We start from the raw sequence: 20,609 nt of genomic DNA, 5'->3' as shown, positions 1-20,609 counted from the left end.
CTTAGGAATCTATGTGTCATCTCTACCACAATACACCCCTACAAACAACCCTAATTTTACCACTGTGCCCTCTTTCTGGTCATTTGGAAATAAAATCGTCACAGAAATATTTATCCCTTCCCCCAGTCTCTTTCCATATTATCTTTTCTGCCTTAGCTGAGCAACATTCCCTTCCCTAAACCCAATTTGCTGGATTTTATTTGAGGTTTCACTATATTCTTCCCAACCATGCATCATCCTCCTTGGTCCTTACCCCTACAGGCCAGAATCCAGGAAAGAGTACAAACTGATGCAGCAGGACTGTATGTGGGAGATTATGAAGGGATAAGCATAAATAAGTAGTATTTTTATGGCAAGAGGGAATGCAAATGGAGAGGTGGAAGGGGTCCTGGTGCCTTCTCCTATCTATTACTGATGAAGAAAACTTGTTATAAGGCCAATGGCATCTTAAGCATGAATAGTTCGTGAGCTATGTCCTTGCTGAGAGACAAGTGAAAAAAGGAGTTATCCCCCAAAACCCACCCACATACCATCTCGGTGCTTCAGACTGGCAGGTGGTAGCTTTTTGCCATGGCTGCGGGCGTAGTCCTGAAGATTCGGGGCGCTGGAGGAGCCACCCAGCACTGTGGTGCTGAACAGCCCTGTGCACTGTGAGCCTGCAAGGCCGGGAGTGTGTTAGTAGCCAGGTAAAGCCACAACTATCACACAGAACTATACACAACTTCACATGATAACATCAAGACACACACACAACCATTCAGAGCCACCACCATGTGGCCATTCCACAAATGGCTTTACACTTCTGCATAGTCACAGTGGGCAAGCAAAAGGGGGATTCTTCTGAAGAGCTACATGGCAGAGACAAGAGGCCACTACAAATGCAGGGTTAGTCATATTAGGGGATTCAACGCTACTGAAAGGGATAGACTGTGCTCTCCAGGTGGCTCTCAGAAATGCTCAAATTATAGGTACGTCCCTCTAGATTCCCCCTAGATTTAATTGGGCACCCCTTACCCTGGATATATAGCTTAAGAAACTCAGAAATCTAGTCCTTGTAGGTTTGAAAGGAAAAGCCTTTGACTGAAGCTAGAAGACTGATTCTGAACACTCAGCTGGCACCCTTCCGATCCTTCCTAAGCTTTTCATCCAGCATCCCTTCCCTTCAGGCCTTTTTACCTTTCCCAAGAATGAAAGTATGAGGCTCACAATTTTTTTTTTTTTTTTTTTTAAGACAGGATCTAACTCTGTTGCCCAGGCTGGAGTGCAGTGGCACAATCATAGCTCACTGCAGCCTTGGTCTCCCAGGCTCAAGTGATCCTCCCACCTCAGCTTCCCAAGTAGATGGGATCGCAAGCATACACCATCATGCCTGGACAATTTTTTAGTTTTCAGTAGAAACGAGGTCTCACTATGTTGCCCAGTTGGTCTCCCGAGCTCAAGTGACCCTCCCACCTTGGCCTCCCATAAAGCTGGGATTGTAGGTGTGAGCCACAGCCCCAGTCTCATTGAATTTTTTAAGCTAGAAGGGACTCAGAGACCATCCAGTTCAACTTTCTCATTTTAGAGATGAGGAAACCGAGATCCAAAAGGGACCTCCTTTGCTCAAGGTCACATAGTTTTTTAGAAGTTAAGCTGGACTAGAATCCAGGTCTCCTGACTCTGAGGACCAACTGTATTGTTAGAAAATAAATAACTATTTTTTGGGAACCAGCACAGTTTCTGAAGTCAAGATGGACACAAATTGAAGGGCATGTGAAGAATCAATTGATTGTATGTAAAGCATGCCTATTATGTGATGAGCACCATACTAAGAAGGAATACAGGAAACAACATAAAGACATGTTTTTTTCTGCTCTCAAAGGTGTATTATCTCATAAACCTATGCTCCAAGCCAGTTGCCCACACATATAAATTCAAAGAAAGCAAAGAGAACTCCATTGCCAATGAGAAGATTAAATAAAATTTGAATATTCTCTGAAGTATGGAATAAATCAGACCAGTCACTGTCCCCAACATTTGATCTAGAGGAGGGTTAGGACTCCACGGTCCCTTCTCCTACTATAGCCTATAAGGACAGAGTTGTCAAGAAGAAACAAGACTGACACCCAAGTTCTCAGGATTTGCCTCCCTATTTCCAAATCCATCTTAGCCAAGACCCTGGATTTGGCTTGTGACTTAACATTCATAGGGTTTCCCTATGGATGGAGTGGAAAGGAGTTCAACTCCCTTGAGGCCACCAAGAAGGGACCATGGTTTCAGGGGTCCCAGGATTTTGGGGTCACCAGAGCAATCAGGAAGTTCAGATTCAGATGGCTGATGATTCCAACCCAGGAATTCAGGACCTCTCCTCTATACAGCAACTTCCTCCACCTTTCATGTTCAAACAGGCTCTGGAATGAGATTCCAGAGAGTAATAACAGTTGCTAAATATGACAGCTTTTCTTCAGCGAAGCTAAAACTAGCTGGCTCTATCCCAGACCACCCCAAGCTTTGTCCTACTTACACTTCCTCCACTGAATACTTTTCTGGTGCAGTCGTGCCAACTCTGTTCTGCCCAGTCCTCAGATCATCTCAGAGGGTGGTCTCTACCTTACCACCACCATCTGCCAACCAGCTCCATGTCCACACTTCTGCCTTGTTCTTGTAAGCATACCCATGTAACTGGGCCAGACACACCTATCCTCTTTTCTAGTCTGTCTGGAACCTATTCTTTACTGGGACTTCTGGGAAGAGAGGCCCATGTCATAGATCTACACTATTGTTGTTTTGTTTTTTGTTTTGTTTTGTTTTTTTCCTTTTTTTTTTGAGACAAAGTGTCACTCTGGCACCCAGGCTAGAGTACACTGGCACAATCTCAGCTCACTGCTACTTCCATCTTCTAGGTTCAAGAAATTCTCCTGTCTCAACCTCCCAGTAGCTGGGATTACAGGCATGTGTCACCATGCTCAGCTAATTTTTATATTTTAAGTAGAGATGGGGTTTCACTATGTTGGCCAGGCTAGTCTCAGAACTCTTGACCTCAAGTGATCTGCTTTCCTCGGCCTCCCAAAGTGCTGGAATTATAGGCATGAGCCACTGTGCCTGGCCAGATCTACATACTTGTCATTTACTTCTCATGCCCCAAACTATCTATCTCATTTCAGGAATCTAGAAGGCAACTTATTCTCATAAAATTAGCCTGGAAAGTTACCAAAACCTTTCTCCCTCTTGTTAGTCCAAAAGCTGACCATTTTGGGACCAAGAAAATGGGTGCCAAGGACAAAAGCAACAGAAAAATTAGAGGCGCTAAATAGAATGATAGGACAAGATAGAAAGAGCAAGAGGACCAAGTCTAGACCCCACACAATCATGTCTGACCTCCAGTTCTAGTTACTGGCTCACAAGGCACTGTGCTCAGAGATAGTTTCTCCCAAGGACCGCCCCCCACCCAAAGAATACAATACCCTCTGAGGCTTGGTCCTTCCTGCCGTCTGTGCTCTCAAAAAAAGTTGAATGATGTTCTCTACCCCTTTCCAGGGATCCAAAAATCAAGAGACATTTCCTCAGAGTCCTGAGAGATGCCTCTGCCACTACACCAGTCTCAGACTTGTCAATTTTCCAGAAGGAAGGGGAAAAAGTTACAGAATTAGGTGATGATGGAGGAAAGGGCAAGGTGGTAGGAAGGGCAAGAGTGGCGATGTCAAAAACACAGGTTTCAGGGGAAGACATGGCACAATTCTTCAAATGAGGAATACATTTATGAGGGTTGCAAGTACCTCTATTTATAGCTCTGTCTCTGATAACTCTGAAGGTTCAGAGTCTCCATGGCCCCTTAAGGTCTGGGCTAGACTGGAGGGACAGATAAGGAATGAGAGGGAAAGCCAGAAAAATGCCCTTTGGCCAGGGAAATGTGATTGGTATAGAAACCCAAGAGATAAACACCTTCCTGGGATGGAACAATCATCGGAGATCCAAGTTCACATCTAACTATGGCTTCTCCCACTTCATCCTCCCTAACCCCACCTGATGACACTCCACTGACTGGATGGTCCCAAACCCCAACGCAAAGGTTTCCCACAATAAAACTCTGAAGAACAGACAGACAACTTTTCCAACAATAGGTGAGAAATGCTGGCAAAACCATACCTAAGCCACTCTGCTTCATTTCTGTGGGTGGCCGTGAAGATGAAAAGAGCCGGTAGCCACCAGGCCTTGAGGATGAAGTCTCAGAAAGTACCTGCAGAAAAAGGACCCTATGATTAATCATTTTGCCACCTCAACCCAAAAGCATAAAACCCAGGTTCTGAATTCCTGTCCCTACAAAGCCAAGCAATGTTAGAAAGTTTGGAAGAACCAAAGGATTTATAGGAGAAGAGGGATGAAAAGGGAACAGAAAATGCACTTTATGGAGGGAACTGTCTGGGGCATCTTTCTATACTAGAAGCCACTTCTATTTTCAAGATGCCATTCCCCAGAGCCCTCTCATTCCCAATCTGAGTTTGAGAAATCATTATTCAAGCCATTCCTGGTTCTCAGCAGAGCAGAGTTTCCTAATCGTATCCATCCCCCCACAAGACTCAGAAAGCCAAACACAATGGCTCAGCCACAAATAAGAAAGTCTGGCCACCCTCTCTTCTTTCCATGGGACAGCTGTGGCTACTGCAACTATACTACATTTCTTGTTTGAACCAAGAAGCCCTCCCCTCCAACTATCTCACCCCTAGAAACATAAAACAGAATTCCTACAATGCCCACAAGGGCCCAATCACACAACCCCCAATACACACACATCCCACCTAGATAGTGTCTGAGTCCCTAGATCCCAAAAGGCAAAGACAGAAGGTAAAACAGGAAGGTGAGGTAGGGAGGGACACCTGTGTGCAGGATGCCAGGTGAGTGGTGGACACAGCCCGGGGCTGTAGGCCGATGGCTGGGGAAGGCCGGGGGAGGTCTCCCGACCTCCTGCGGCACCGTCCCCGCAAGGGGATGAGGTCCAGGTTCCCCGTGCACTGCATGTTCATGACCTGCAATCAGACCGGGTGGAAAGCCGGTCACGGCTCCTTTAAACCCCAGGATCCCAAAAGTCCCAGTGCCCACAGGGCACAGCTAGTTACAGGGCTAGAGAGGATGACCAGCTAGGGCATAGCTGCTATGAAGGTCATAAGTTTTATAATCTAAAACAGTTAAAAAGTATGAGATGACAAGAGGAGAAGAAGGGATAGAGGGAAGGACAAGTTGTATGCCTATATTTATAGAGCAAGGAAGATACATATTTTTTTTTTTTTTTTTGAGGCGGAGTCTCGCTCTGTCGCCCGGACTGGAGTGCAGTGGCCGGATCTCCGCTCACTGCAAGCTCTGCCTCCCGGGTTTATGCCATTCTCCTGCCTCAGCCTCCGGAGTAGCTGGGACTACAGGCGCCCGCCACCTCGCCCGGCTAGTTTTTGTATTTTTAGTAGAGACGGGGTTTCACCATGTTAGCCAGGATGGTCTCGATCTCCTGACCTCGTGATCCGCCCGTCTCAGCCTCCCAAAGTGCTGGGATTACAGGCTTGAGCCACCGCGCCCGGCGGAAGATACATATTAATATTAGTATTATAAGACTTTGTGACCAAGGAGCAGAGAGATGATTTTCTTGCAAAGCTGAGGAAAATATCCTGGACCACCATCACCCCGGATAAGCCAGGGTCTAAGCAGCACTAGTAATTGAAAAGAAAGAATGTGATTACAATAGGAAGCTTCCTATGGGCCTGAAAGAAAGAAATCAATCTTATCAAGTCTGAGAGATGATATACTGAGAGCTTTCCTTTGCCTGTGCCTTCTTTTTTTTGGTTTTTTAATTAAAAAAATTTTTTTTGTAGAGACAGGATCTTGCCCTGTTGCCCAGGCTGGTTTTGAACTCCTGGCCTCAAATGATTCTCCCACTTAGGCCTCCCAAAGTGTTTGGATTACAAGTGTGATTCACCACACCCAGCTGCCTATGTCTTATGACTGCATAAACCACAAGAAAATGGTGGGGGGGGCGGGGGGCGTGGTTCAAGCACAACAGCACCAGGAGAGACTAGCAGACCGTGTGAATAGGAAAGACATTTGGAGGAGCAGTTTACTGATGGAAGATTATGCGTCATTCTATCCATGTCATCTACTGCATGTGAGTATAAAGGATAATAGAGTACTATGGATACCAACTTACACTCAAAGAGAAAATAATGTATATCCTACCTAAAGAAACTGTGCATATTACCAATGTCAATTTCACCTTAAAATAATCAGGAAGTAAAGGATGAATCAAAAGAAGAGACTGCAGTTCATCTTCTCAGCTTTCTCCAAAATCTGAACTGCAAACCTTTTGCTGAACCTAGGTCAGCTTATTATGGATTCTTCTGATAGATCCCTAAAATGGAAAAACCAATTCCTCTAAGATACAGACCTGGCACTGAGCCAGGTGAACAGAGTCATCAGGACAGAGCAGAATCTAAATCAGATAGTCAAAGACTCTGAGACAGGGATAAATTGTGGTGTCAAAATGAATGTAAGTGATACAGAAGGAGCTAGATAGGAAAAAAAAAAAAGGGAGGGGGGATATAATCGGGCGAAAGACAGAAACAGTTTTTCCAGGAAAAAGACCAAAACAAAAAAGCTCAGATGGTTAGCTGGACATAATGTGAGATTAATAACACTTACTTCCTTTACGCTAAAGAGCTAGAACCAGAACTAAGACAAACTTCAAGAATAACAGAATACAGGCCCATGCTGATAAAGATCCTCATCAGAACAAGAGGAAGACAGACAAAGCTCTTTGCTGACCCACTTTCTGGAACGACAGTACAGAAAAAGTGCCAGGTATTTGCTCCTATCTGAGCTATAATTTTTACCCAAGGTGACCAAGAGCTGGAGAGGGCCAGACCTTAAATATCAATTGTATTGTTACCATATTACTGTCTGTTGAGCATCTATAAGGTAGATACTACTCACATTTTAGAGGTGAAAAAAAATTGAGGCTTAGAGAAGTTAAGGCCAGAGAAGTGCAGAGAAGTTACCCAGCAAGTCACACAGCTTCCAAGTATCAGACTGGGATTTTAGCCCAGAGTTCAAGCTGTTTCTACTAGATTTCATTTTAAAGAAATCTACAAATTTTTCAAATTCTCTTGTCAAATTCCTCCAGAGCCCTCCTCCTTAATCTTATCTCTTTAAACCCTTATCTCTCAGGCACCCCTCAGTGGCAACTCTTTAATCTGAGACGTAGCAACCAGGTTAAAGAAGCTCTATTGAGAGACCAGCTTGAAAGAGAGATTAAGTAAAACATCAATCAGAGCAGGAGGACTCTGCTTCAAGTCCCAAGAGTACCCCCAAGGGGATCTAGAGGATCTGTGGATATAGTCCTATGAGCACTGCCACCCCTTCATTTTTTTCCCAAGGACCTCTCATTACCTCCATGGAACCAGCTTTTCGGTTACGAATGAGGGGTGATCTCCTTGGGAGGCCAGGGCCCTCAGGAGGCTGGGGTGAAGTCTGCAATGCCCGGTCTGGCTCATCTGATGCCTTTCCTGGACACAGGTTCTCCATACTGCCTTGGTTGGTTTTCATCTCCTCATTCTATACAATAAAAGGCAGATAAGAGAGGTGTTAATGGCCTCCAAGCTCCTAATCCCAGACTACCCAACCCTTTTACTTCTCCCTATACCGTTTCCCACCACTTGGTTCCTTCAGTCCCAAATCCCAGCACTCTGACCCACCTCAGAAGAGGCTGGACGGAATCCACAGCCAGTTGGGGCACTGCCTTCTTCCTCACCACCTTTCACTCCAGGGCTGAAGTGTAGCTCTACATGGAACCGTTCCTCTGATAAGGGATCCTATGGGGCATCACCACAAGATGGGGAAGTTGGGAGAAGCTGGATACTGTGGTGGAAGTAGAGAGGAACTCAAGAGGATTCATCCTCCCAGGAATTCAGTGTCTTGTCCCACTCCGGGGCTGACCTGTTACAGCTTCCTTTCAACTATATATTGTCTCTTACAGGATCCTCATTCCCTCATGTCTACCATTTGTGATTTCGTCATTGCACGTGACTTTTGAATTTCCAGCTTTACAACCGTTCCCATCACCTTCCACAATAACTCAGTTTGGCTAGGGTGCGTACAACACATTTAAAGGTATCTTCTGGGCCGGGAGCAGTGGCTCACACCTGTAATTCTAGCACTTTGGGAGACTGGAGCAGGCAGATTACTTGAGTCCAGGAGTTCGAGACCAGCCTGGGCAACATGTTGAGACCCTATCTCCACAAAAAATACAAAAAATTAGCCAGGCATGGTGGCACATGTCTGTCATCCCAGCTACTCGGGAGGTTGATGTGAGAGGATCACTTGAGCCCAGGAGGAGGAGGTTGCAAGGCTGCAGTGAGCTCAGATTGCAGCCCCGCACTCCAGCCTGGGTGACAGAGTGAGACCTTGTCTCGAAAAAAAAAAAAAAAGTATCATTGTGGAGCCATATGCAGAAGGTATATGTATTACCACGTTTAAGAAAATAAGACTTATGGTCGGGCGCGGTGGCTCAAGCCTGTAATCCCAGCACTTTGGGAGGCCGAGACGGGTGGATCACGAGGTCAGGAGATCGAGATCATCCTGGCTAACACCGTGAAACCCCGTCTCTACTAAAAAATACAAAAAACCAGCCGGGCGAGGTGGCGGGCGCCTATAGTCCCAGCTACTCGGGAGGCTGAGGCAGGAGAATGGCGTAAACCCAGGAGGCGGAGCTTGCAGTGAGCTGAGATCTGGCCACTGCACTCCAGCCTGGGCCACAGAGCGAGACTCTGTCTCAAAAAAAAAAAAAAAAAAGAAAAGAAAATAAGACTTATAACATTGTCCCAAATTCCATAATCTTCCTAATGCCAGAGCTGTGTTCTAGGTGATCTCTCTGGCTCAGCAATATCACAGAACATATTTTCTGTTCCAGTAAGAACCTCCTGGATGCTCTGTGTCATGCTGTGCCTAAGTGCCATACCTAGCTGGATTCTCCAAATTATAAGGATAAGTGAGTTTTTTTAAAAATAGAAGTCAAAAGAAGGGGCCTTCCTCTCATACCCCACCTGCTAGCTCCTCACCTGTGTGTTGTCCTCATAAAGCATGATGACAATCTGGGTCATGTAGTTAAGCTCTGAGATGGCACTAAGATAATCCAAAGCTCGCTGCCATTGTGCATCCTGGGTCTCCTACCAAATGCAAAAAGAGGTAAGCCATTGCTTAAGGAAAAGGGAGTCAGGGAATGAGCAGGGAGCTAATGAGAAGGGAGAAAGCTTTCATTTAAAAAGCATGAGGAGAAGAGTGAAAGAATGCTGGGAAAAAATCTGTTCACAGGCTAAAGAAGAAGGAGGATCCTTACATCCAGAAGACCTCCATAACGGAAGACACTGAGTAGGGAGTGGACGTGGCTCTCACTGGTGAAATAGAGACGCGTTCGAACGTGGCGACCTGGGGAGAGCACGCCTCGGGAGTACCTGAGATAACAGCTAAATCACTCACACAGTCAGTTAATCCTCCTCCCACCCTTCTGCAAACTCTCTTCTCCCACCTCAAAGACTTCTCTCCTTTCCATCCCAAAATCTTGTCTATTCTTGCTTCCCCAGGCTGTCCCAGCCTTGATTCCCCCAAGACTCCCTGACATGCCCCTCCCTCCATCCAACACCCCTCCCAGCCCTCCCTCACAGGGGATGCAGCTTGTTGACAGACTCATCCTCATGGGTTCTCTGCAGGTCAAGCAGTATCTTCCGCAACAGTGGAAGACAGAAGCCCACAGCAATTTCCAGTTTCTCCTCCCGGCTGATCCCGTACTCCTAGGGGCCATAGGCCAGGAATAAATACCTCAATAAATCTTGTTTTCTCATGCCTCATATTCCCAGGACCAAGATCATGCCTGTCTTCACCTCACGTCTAGGGCTTCTTTCATGTCCACTACATTCCCCCTCTTCCAGGTGTCTCCTGAATTAGCCTCCTGTACTTACCAAGAGCCAGACTGGACCCTGAGAAATGTAGAAACTCAACTTATTCCTTCTCTAAGTGGCTTTCCTCTAGTCCCAAATCACCCTTCCTTTCCACCTTTTCTCTCTTCCCTTCCCAACACCCTCATCCCCAGGCTAGGTCCCTTATACAAGACACACCTGGGGAATGACCACATCAGCCAATGCCTTAGAGAGACGGAGCAACTCTGCTGTGCCTTCAAGTCCCAGACTCCCATTGTGCTGCACATCATACTTGACACAGTCATAGATGTCAGGGATCTTACTGATATCATAGCGCCCACTCTTCTGTCGAAAGTCACGCTCCAGCTTGCTCCAACGCTGTAGCATTAGCTCTAGTGTCTCACTGTGGTAGAGCTGCAGGTCTGGAAGAAAGGCAGAAATCAGATAAGAATCAAAGATTTTACCTCCAACCAAAGACCCTGACGACTCTGAAGTAGAACCAGAGGGAGGAGGAGGCCTGGTCTCTGACATTTAGGAGATGACACAAGAATGCCTGAGAAACCCATCCATACCCGAGACCTTGAAGGGAAGATAGTATTCATACCCACCTACAGACCTGGGGTCCTGCATTCGTTCCCGGATCTGGTGGGTGAGGTTTTCGATCAGGGCAAATACCTGATCACAGACCTTCACAGGATTCTGGATGATAGCCATGGAGTTGAGCAGGGAAATACTTCTGGTGGGAGCCAGCTATAAAGAATTGAGAGAAGAAAAGAAAGATAAGCTCAGCACTAATTGCCCAGATTCCTGTGAGCTTATTACACAGAGACTACCCACAATACAGATCTGTATGCTGGTTCACTCCAGTGAGCATTCTTAGGTTACTGGGCATAGTAGCAGCTCTAGGCCTTCAGGTAAGGGCACTGCTCTAGCATATAGTCATCTAAGAGGGATGGATTTTAAGAATCTTAGAGTCCAGAGAAAATAAAACAGACCTAAGTTCTTTTCTTGAGGGCTCTAGAATACACATGGAAAATACTGGAGAATAAGGATTAAACCAAAATCCCTCAAAATCTCCACAGAATGTTTTCATGAGTAGAGATCAGAGATAACATCATCATCTTCCCCTAAACAAGATGCTAGCCTGAGCCTAGAGTAGAAATGCTGCCTCAGAACTGGGTTCCGACTCAGGCTTTTAGGACAGTAACAGTCAATGAGAAATGGGGAGGGAGAATCAAGATTGTGGCTGAAAATGCACAATTCTATTTAGGTCTTCACAAGTTTCATTCTTGCTTGCAAAAGAAGGCAAGGCAGAAAAGGAAAGCTGCCTTAGCTTTTTTGAGTTTGACAGTGAGCAACAGATTGGGAAATAAAGGAGCAACGTCCTGTTCCTTATCAAGTCCTACTCAGAGAACACAGAAAATGCCATGGAATCATAGCAATGTGCTTACTTAGCTCATTTAAGAACCAATCAGAAATGTTACACAACAATGTAAATACATGTAATGCTACTGAACTGTACACTTAAAAATAGTTAAAGTAGCACCACAATTTTAAATTTTTAAACTTTTTTTAAAAGAACCTATGAGAAACGAGGAGTGGGAAGAGTAGAAAACCACTGCCTGGTAAATTGTGGCCTAGATATGCAGGAAAAAGAATGACCATATTGGGTGATGGCATATACTAGAATTAATACTGTAAAGCAATGTAACAGCCCGGGTTTTGGAGTTAGACTCCTTGGGTTTGTATTAGGTGGATGACATGAGGAAAATTGCTTAGATTCTTCTGAGCCTAGGTTTCCTCATCTGTAAAATGGGAAGAAAGTCCTTGTGATCTGTAGTCCTCGTAGTGCTTTAAAGATCACCATCAATTCTTTGTTTTCCTTCCCTTCCCTTAAATCTGGCTGGCCTGGTGACTGCTCAACCAATAAAAAATAACAAAGTTATGTTGTGCTAATTCTGGGCCTACACTTTAAGAAAGTTTCTAAGCTTCTGCTTTCGAATATCCCTACAGCTACCATTTAATACATCCAACTATCATGCTACGGAAACCATATGAAGAACCATGTGGAGAAAAGAGGCACTGAGATTACAGGGAGAGCATGCAGAGGGAGAGAGCCAGCCATCCCACAATCCCAGCTGAAATTCCAGATGGTTCCAGCTCCAGTCAATATCTGACTGCAATTTCAGGAGAGACTCCAAGCAAGATCAGATGAGCCTGGAACTGTGAGAGATAATAAAATGGTTGTTGTTTTAGATTACTATGTTTTGGGGTAGTTTATTATGCAACAATGGATAACTGAAACATTCTTTAGTTCAGGGTCCTTGGGATCTGAGCTGTGCTTTGGAATGAGAATGTGTGGGAATTTAGAAGTGAATACAGTATATATGTCATATGTATAAAATACCTCCAACAGGGCCTATGGCACAACCAAACACATTAATATTTCTGCCACAAAATGCATGACTATTTACACTAAGTGGCAAAACTAAGGATTATAAAAATCTTATGACAGTTCATGTCAGGTTTAGCTGCCAAATGAATCTTAATGTCAAGAAAAAAATCTTTTTAACTTTCAAAATTACGCATAACTGACTGTGGACCTGTACGTATCTCAAAGCGTTGCTGTAAGGATTAAATAATATGTGTAAAACAACTAAAACAGTGCCTGGCATGCAGTAAATACCGTTATTATTGATCCCTACTATTGAGAATTCTAGGAATTGCGGATCCAGGTTATTTTAGAGCCTGACCTGGTCGTAGTCCTCAGGGCCAAAGGGCGCATCCTGCTGTAAAATATGGTGCAGCCGAGCCTTCACCCGGTGCTGGCAGCTGCTCAAGGAATCCCCATCGCTGTCCAGTAGCCCATTCATGTTGGCACTCTTCACCATTTGCACCAAAATGGGTGTCAGCTCCCCTTCTAGAGCCAGAAGGCCCTAAAGAGAAAGCACAAGGTCTATTTGTTTCCCTTGCGGGTCAGTATCCCTAGGCCTAGATGGTCCCAGGGATCGAATGGGACCTGGTTGAAGAGATGGGGCCTACCCTCACTGATTATTCTCAGCTCATTCTCAGTAGTACAAAATGGGTCCGATACATGCAGAAACTTCTGAGTTGGCCTACAAGCACCCTGAAATGCTCCAACTGGTTCTCTAAACTCTCTGCTTCTCTACCTAATGGAAACTGGGACTATAGAACTGTAGTATGCACCTTGGCGAAGGCAGCAGCAGTCATCTGAACACGACCCTCATCAGAGGCATAGATCTTGAGATCGTGGCGGAAAGTGCTATGGAGACGAAGCAGCCCACAACCAGGGAAGCCAGCATAGTCACCTGGGGACAAAGCAGGGGACCAGGAATGGACTGCTATAAATACTCGTGAAGAAAAAATATTCATTTCCCCACTGTCTCTGTCACTTCATTTTCCCCAACTTACTCTCCAATCATTTTTATCCCAGCCCTGTTGTGTTTACTCCCCAAAACACTCACCCTGTCCTCCAGGGTACATGCAGCGAAAAGCTCGCCCCAGCTCCTCAGCCTGAACACGGCCAGCAGGAGTGAGTTCTCCACCCCACTTCAGTACTAGCAACAGAGATGGGGCCAGAGCCTCCCTCTGTGGATCTGAGGGAACAAGGGGCAGTGAATGGTCTAGATCTAAGAAAAGTAGTGGGAACATCTAAATGTTAGGTCTTCTGAGGAGGCCAGAGAGGTAATTTGGGGTATAGGTCATCTATAGGTGGGGAGAGAAGATAGACAAAAAATAAAAATAAAAAGAACACAAGATCTGAGAGGTAATGGTAAGGGGGACTACATCTTACCTTGCCCCTCATTAGAAGCCTTTACTCCATGAGGGTAGTAAGTCAATTGTACCTTCCGGTTTATACCTGAGAAGTGACCATACCTGCAGGATAAAGTCACAGTTTATTTTCTGCTCCAGCACCCCAACTCTCACTGTTATTGGCTCCCTTTTGCTATCCCCTTTCTCACATCTCCAATACAGACTTCAGCTGCTCTAGTTTTCCAGTCTTCTCCTCGATCTCACCACCTGGTTCTTTCTCCAGTTCAGCCAACAACAGCCTTGTGATATCCAGCACCTCCTGGAGGAAATGATAAGGTATCCATGCAGAAGGCCAAGTCCTAGACAGTTACCTTTTGATCCTAGTCTCTTATCAACACTCCCAATGCCATATCCTCTCTCTCTCTCATAGCACTGCTCCTCCTGGCCAGATTCACTACCTTACCTGGAGCTGCTCAGGTCGCTTGAGTTTTAATTTCCCTGTCTTGTAGCCACCATGTTTTTCAAACAGACCAAAAAACCTGAAGAAGTAATGAGAAGCTTCAGTGTGGGATGAGACAGTCAAAGCCTCCAGAAGTTGCCCCCCATGCAGTCTTCCTCACGAAAACCTATTTGTGTAAATTAGGACACTCTTCCTACCTTGGGTGTTTCACTTCCATCTTCATCTTCTGCTTGGGAGTACGATCCCCATGACGAATAATTGCAATGACACAACGAAGTTCCATCCTAAGATCATAAATGTTATCAGAGCCTCTCCCACACCCCCATCCCACCTCCTGTCATCACATTACTTGACATGTCAAAAAATAGAGGGGCTGAGCAGGGCTCATGCCTGTGATCTCAGCACTTTGGGAGGCTGAGGTGGGAGGATCACTTAGGCCCAGGAGAAACACAGGGTGAGCATGAGCAACATAGGGTCAACCTGTCTATAAAAAAGTTAAAAGAAAAAAAATTATCCAGGCATGGTGGCACATCCCTGTGGTCCCAGCTATTTGGGAGGCTGAGGTGGGAGGATCACTTGAGCCCAGGAGGTAGAGGCTGCAGTGAACCATGAGTGCACCACTGCACCCCAGCCTGGGAGACAGAGCCAGACCCTGTCACAAAAAAAAAAAAAAGAAAATGAAAAGGAAACTGTGATTAGGAATATAAATGGAGGCTGGGCACAGTGACTCATGCCTGTAATCACAGCACTTTGGAATGGGGAAGCAGATGGATCACTTGAGCTCAGGAGTTCAGGATCCACCTGGTCACATGGTGAAACCCTGTCTCTACTAAAAACACAAAAATTAGCCAGATGTGCTGACCTGAACCCAGGAGGTGGAGGTTGCTGTGGGCCGAGATCATGCCACTGCACTCCAGCCTGGGCAACACAGCGAGACTCTGTCTCAAAAACAAAAAAGGCTGGGAATATAAGTGGCGTTAAGAAGACTGTGTATAAGAGGCCCAGGCTCCGTTAGTCAGATAGTGTGGGGTCAGGAGGTAACCAGTAGTCTGGCTGAAGGAATCCCATGGGTCTTAAGTCGGTTACTCCAGATCTTTTACTTTTGCTTACATAGTGCCAGATGTGGTAGGAACAATGGGAATGTCCTCAGCCTCTGTGGGGATGGACCATGGAATCTGGAACTGTGGGGCAAGCTCCCGCATTATGGTATTCCTAGAAAGAGAAACAAAGCAGCCATCAACCAGAACTACTCATATGAATGAAGCTCACAAAAACAAGCAGGCTGCAGGCAGAAGAATATGTTGATATAAAGTCTAAAAACATACAAACAAATACCCATACATATACAGTAAAAATATAAATATATGTGAATGACAAACACCAAATTATGGATTGTGGTTCCCTCTGGGGATGGGGAGGGGATGTTACCAGGGAGGAGTATATAGGGGCTTCAATTACAAATATACATATAAAAATATATATACACATACACATACATGTATACACACACACATATGTATGTGTATCTACACAGATGTATCTATACATGTATGTGTATATATATATACGTACATATATACACATATATGTACCTATATATGTGTGTGTATGTGTATATATCTATCTATCTATCTATATATTTTTTGAGACAGAGTTTCACTGTTGTTGCCCAGGCTGGAGTGTAATGGCACGATCTCAGCTCACTGCAATCTCCACCTCCTGGGATCAAGCAATTCTACTGCCTCAGCCTCCCGAGCAACTGAGATTACAGGGGCCCACCTGACCATGGCTAATTCTTTGTTTTTGTTTTGTTTTGTTTTGAGATGGAGTCTCACTCCTGTCACCCAGGCTGGAGTGCAGTGGCATGATCTCACCTCGCTGCAATCTCTGCCTCCCGGGTTCAAGTGATTCTCCTGTCTCAGCCTCCCAAGTAGCTGGGATTACAGGTACCCGCCATTATGCCGGCCAATTTTTTTGTGTGTGTATTTTTAGTAGAGATGGGGTTTCACCATGTTGGCCAGGCTGGTCTCACCAGTCCTGACCTCAAGTGATCCATGCACCTCGGCCTCCCAAAGTGCTGGGATTACAGGCGGAAGCCACCGAGCCTGCCCAATTTTTGTATTTTCAGTAGAAATGAGGTTTCACCATGTTGGTCAGGCTGGTCTCAAACTCCTGACCCCAGGTGATCCACCTGCCTCGGCCTCCCAAAGTGCCGGGATTATAGGCATGAGCCACCATGCCCAGCCTATATTCCTAACATTTTATTTCATAAGCTAGGTGGTGAATACATAGATGCTCACTATAGTCATCATTCCTTATATATTTTTGAATGGTTTATACATTATGTGACAAATTTCTTGGAAAGTCAAGTTGCAGAGCAGTATTATAGTATGATCACATTTAGTAAAATAAATACAGCTTGGATATGGCAGAAAAAGATAAATTGTTATGTCTAAAACTTGTAACAACAATGGTCTCTGGAGGGGCAGTGTTAGAAAGGCAAGGAGCCTGAGGAGCCCCTTCTTTCTTATTTTTATTTAATTAATTAATTAATTAATTAATTAATTTGTTTATTGAGACAGAGTTTCGCTCTTGTCGCCCAGGCTGGAGTACTATGGCACGATCTCAGCTCACTGCAACCTTCACCTCCTGTGTTCAAGCGATTCTCCTGCCACAGCCTCCCTGGTAGCTGGGATTACAGGCATGCACCACCATGCCTGGCTAATTTTGTATCTTTAGTAGAAACAGGGTTTCACCATGTTGGCCAGGCTGGTCTCTAACTCCTGACCTCAGGTGACCCACCTGTCTCAGCCTCTCAAAGTGCTGAGTTTACAGGCATGAGCCACCGCGCCTGGCCTGCTTTTTCACTTTTAAATCATCTTTATGATATTTAAAATAAAGCAAAAACTTTCAAATATTCTTCTGTAAGCCCATTCTCCCCAGCACAGACCACTATGTCTCTTACCCCAGAATCTTGGCACAGTCATCATAGTATTTCATCGAGTTCTTGACAAAACTAAAACCATTGACATCACACACAAAGGAATGACCATTGGCACGAAGAAGGTCAAACCCACAAACTGTTTGCTGCAAGGAAAAGAAGAAAGATGAGAACAAGACAGTTACTCTTCCTGGACCCCTGTTCCTTCCTTTCTCCCTCATTTCGCAACCTCCCTGGGCCCTCCTCTACCTTGAAAGCTACGCAGACTTTCCTGGCCACCAGCTTTTCCATGGCAGTCAGCATGACTGGATATCGAATCTCTTTCCCCTCACTGTCTCGTTCAACCTTCCCATCCAAAGCTGGAGACTTTCTAGCTTCAGCATGGGCATAATCTGGCCCCACTGTATACACCTGCAGGTACATAGCATCACTGAGTATGCCCACAGCTCACCCTGTATATAAGAAGACAATATGAGCACTAGGTCTGTACACTAGTTTCAGAGTAAAACAACAACAACAAAAACAAAACCAACAAATCCTGAGCATTAAGGGGACTGACCAACATTTTTCCTACTGAGCCCTACTCAAGTATCATACGAATTTCTCCTCAGGACTCCACTACTGTCAGACAGTCCTTATTAAAAAATAATTTACCAACATTATACCATTTTTCTAAGTCAGCCTTGCCCTTGCTCTGATAGTGAAAATGTGAATGTCTGAATCCTCCACTCATTATCTTCACCTGAATATGAAAGCCAATCACATTCACATCATGTTATTTTCTACGACCTCCTCCCCACATACTTCCACCTGCTTTCCAAGTACCCCATCCCCACTCAGACATCTGTAACCTCTTCAATCCCTGTATCCACCATAACCTTGACATCTGTGCCATCTGTTGGCATAAATTCCTCATAGATGTATGACCCCGTCTTTCGGACGCTGCTCTCAGGAGAGTAAACGCTGCTTCGGCTGCCAATCTTCAAGAAAAAAAAAAAGAAGAAAAAACAATGTTGTCTCAACTCTCTATTCTGTCCCCAAATTCTCCATCTTCCTTCCCCACAACCTCATCCTTGCCCTTTTACCTCTCTGACTCTCCAGATGCTCAAATGTCTCCCCTACCTTACGAAAGAGACGCTGGCTTCCTCCTCCAGCTGAGCTGGGGTAGTAGATGTAAACATTGTGGTCTTCTGCACTCACTGGCTTCTCCACAAAGGGCTTGGGAAAGACAGCTCCATTGACCTCTACTTGGTCTTCACCTTCTATCAGGTTGCATTCTGAAAGGTGGGTGTGTGGTCACTCCTATGGCCTATGGTTGTGGAATGTTACTAATTCTCATTTCCCCAGGTTTTCATCACTATAACCCTCAAATTTTTATGACTATATCTTTGTAATAGATGAGGTAAAATCTCTATATAACAGGTCCAAGGCTCTGTCCGAAGACTTATGGCTCTAACCCCACCCATAATCCAATAACCAAAACCCCACATAGATAGGTGGTATATAGGAGACGTCTAGAAGATGCAAACGTGGCTAAGTCATAGAAAGCAAGGAAAGGCAGGACTAACCCTCCCTCAGGCCAGGTACTCACCGTCAGGCCGGGCAGGATCACGGTTGAGCACAGCATATCGAGGCAGATCAATACCCTCTTCCTGCAGGATCCGGTACACCTCCCTCCTGTCACCCCCAAATAAAATAGCTGGGAGAGGTGGGAGTAACTAAGGGGAGAGGCTAGGGATTTCATTTGCACACGATTAAAAGACACCAGGGCACAAAATTATGTTACAAAAATTAGGCATGTTTGTTTGACTCTGCCCCTCTCAGAGTGGGTTCCCTGAACATGCATGATCCCAAAGCCGCCCATCTCACTGGTCAACAGGAAGTTATACCTATCTTGGATGTAATACTGCATGGTCAGATCATTGATAAGAAAGGGGTTTCGAAGCTTGGAGTAAGCAACAGCTTTGTCCAGAGGGAAGCCTGGAATGGAGACACAAAATAAAGAGACCAAAGAAAGGGAGAGAAAGAGAATGAGAAAAGAGCAAGAGAGATAGAAAGACATATTAAAGCGACTAGCTGTCACTGAGCTCCTCTACCCATTCAATCCATCACTTATTCTTCTGCCCAGCTCCCCAAGTCTAGGATATTTATCAAGAGAAAGTAAAATAGAAATTATTTTTACAGTCCTTCCAGAGACCCAATTCTGTCCAGAGATCCTAAGAGACTTAGAGTTGTCCTGAGGTTAGACTATAGGCTTTATATCCCCAGCAACTTCTCCAAGATGTAGGGAAAGCAAACTCCTTGGCACCATTCTCTAGTGTGTCACAAGTAGCTGACGGCTCTTTACTAAGGAAATAAGACAATAAGAACCTCATGTCCCAAACCAGTATTCCCACCACCATTCCTTCCCATTTTCCTTCCCAAACCCCAACCTTTGGAGTGGAAAGAGATGAGACAGTGGCAGGATGGCCAGTTTTCCACAGGTTCATTAAGGATTACATCTTCTCCCAGAATGATAACAGTCAGGTAGTCAAATCTGCAGAGTCGCTCTAGGATTTGAGTCATTGGCTTGGACTTGGATTTCTTGGTCATGGCACAGATGCCAACAATGATCTGAGGTTCAGGAGGCTACAGAGAGGAAATGCTATCAGAAACTCAAGAACCTCCCACCAATATCACCCCCTTCTGGGAACACTGTCTTGTCTTCTTAGGGCACAGAGTTTCTTGCCAGGACTCTGGACCTATGGGATAAAGGGTGCCTCCTAACTTTGATGTAGGTTGGGGCACAGCTAGGGATTCCAACTGCCTATAGAATAGGAGCCTTTCCACAGTAGGAAATACGTGCTCAAGCAGGAGAGCTACAGAACCAACAACCATGAGACAACAGGAAGATCCTAAGGGCAGGGGTTTCTTTTTTTCTTTTTTTTGAGATGGAGTCTCACTCTGTCGCCCAGGCTGTAGTGCAGTGGCATGATTTCTGCTCACTGCAACCTCCAACTCTTGGGCTCAAGTGATTCTCCTGCCTCAGCCTCCCGAGTAGCTGGGATTACAGGCACCCACCACCATGCCCAGCTAATTTTTGTATTTTTAGTAGAGACAGGGTTTCACCATGTTGGACAGACTGGTTTTGAACTCCTGACCTCAAATGATCCGGCTGCCTTGGCCTCCCAAAGTGTTGGGATTACCCACACCCGGCCAGGGCAGGGGTTTCTAAGAGAGGCAACCTAACTAATCTCTACTGCCTCCCCTAAACCAGGATAGGGCCTGTTTATGACAGGGAGTCTATGCATTTGAAAAGAACAGAGAGGTATCTCCAACCAATAGAATCTTAACTCTCGAGGACAGAGGCTCCAACACCAAGTTACATCATTTTCCCCATTCTTACCACTTCATCCTCCTCATCCTCAAGGAGCTCGCTGTCACTTTCTTCTGGCTTCATGCCTATTCCACGGGTGCCCAGCCCCTCATCTCCAGCTCCAAGGAAGAAGTGCGCAGTGGTACTCTC

At 45.4% G+C, this 20,609-nt stretch overlaps 1 protein-coding gene across 6 annotated transcripts in view; it reads right to left on the bottom strand.

Moving 5' to 3' along the window:
- LOC113219527 (inositol hexakisphosphate and diphosphoinositol-pentakisphosphate kinase 1) overlaps nt 1-20,609 on the bottom strand; it is a 45,842-nt gene extending 25,233 nt beyond the window's left edge. For 4 of the 6 annotated variants that reach the window (XR_003306828.1, XM_026447840.1, XM_026447841.1 and 1 more), the window contains exons 1-26: nt 20,490-20,609; nt 19,537-19,732; nt 18,994-19,084; nt 18,696-18,781; nt 18,227-18,381; nt 17,983-18,084; nt 17,354-17,515; nt 17,129-17,250; nt 15,274-15,375; nt 14,361-14,447; nt 14,167-14,242; nt 13,913-14,022; nt 13,744-13,826; nt 13,415-13,546; nt 13,137-13,258; nt 12,683-12,865; nt 10,538-10,679; nt 10,128-10,351; nt 9,676-9,803; nt 9,353-9,467; nt 9,075-9,182; nt 7,713-7,829; nt 7,408-7,572; nt 4,854-5,003; nt 4,126-4,216; nt 531-656 (exon numbers count right to left, since the gene is read on the bottom strand). Coding sequence is in view for 5 of the 6 variants with exons in the window: in XM_026447840.1 (XP_026303625.1) it covers nt 531-656; nt 4,126-4,216; nt 4,854-5,003; nt 7,408-7,572; nt 7,713-7,829; nt 9,075-9,182; nt 9,353-9,467; nt 9,676-9,803; nt 10,128-10,351; nt 10,538-10,679; nt 12,683-12,865; nt 13,137-13,258; nt 13,415-13,546; nt 13,744-13,826; nt 13,913-14,022; nt 14,167-14,242; nt 14,361-14,447; nt 15,274-15,375; nt 17,129-17,250; nt 17,354-17,515; nt 17,983-18,084; nt 18,227-18,381; nt 18,696-18,781; nt 18,994-19,084; nt 19,537-19,732; nt 20,490-20,543 (3,229 nt within the window). In the remaining variant the exon portion in view is untranslated. Of the gene's footprint in view, nt 1-530; nt 657-4,125; nt 4,217-4,853; nt 5,004-7,407; nt 7,573-7,712; nt 7,830-9,074; nt 9,183-9,352; nt 9,468-9,675; nt 9,804-10,127; nt 10,352-10,537; nt 10,680-12,682; nt 12,866-13,136; nt 13,259-13,414; nt 13,547-13,743; nt 13,827-13,912; nt 14,023-14,166; nt 14,243-14,360; nt 14,448-15,273; nt 15,376-17,128; nt 17,251-17,353; nt 17,557-17,982; nt 18,085-18,226; nt 18,382-18,695; nt 18,782-18,993; nt 19,085-19,536; nt 19,733-20,489 lie in introns of those variants that run through there. The other 2 variants (XM_026447842.1, XM_026447844.1) reach the window with 2 other exon arrangements.

This window comes from Piliocolobus tephrosceles, unplaced genomic scaffold (genome assembly GCF_002776525.5).
Source record: "Piliocolobus tephrosceles isolate RC106 unplaced genomic scaffold, ASM277652v3 unscaffolded_108, whole genome shotgun sequence".
Lineage (NCBI taxonomy): Eukaryota > Metazoa > Chordata > Mammalia > Primates > Cercopithecidae > Piliocolobus > Piliocolobus tephrosceles.
The sequence above is the reverse complement of the archived record's forward strand: the minus strand, read 5'-3'. Positions and strand labels throughout refer to the sequence as shown.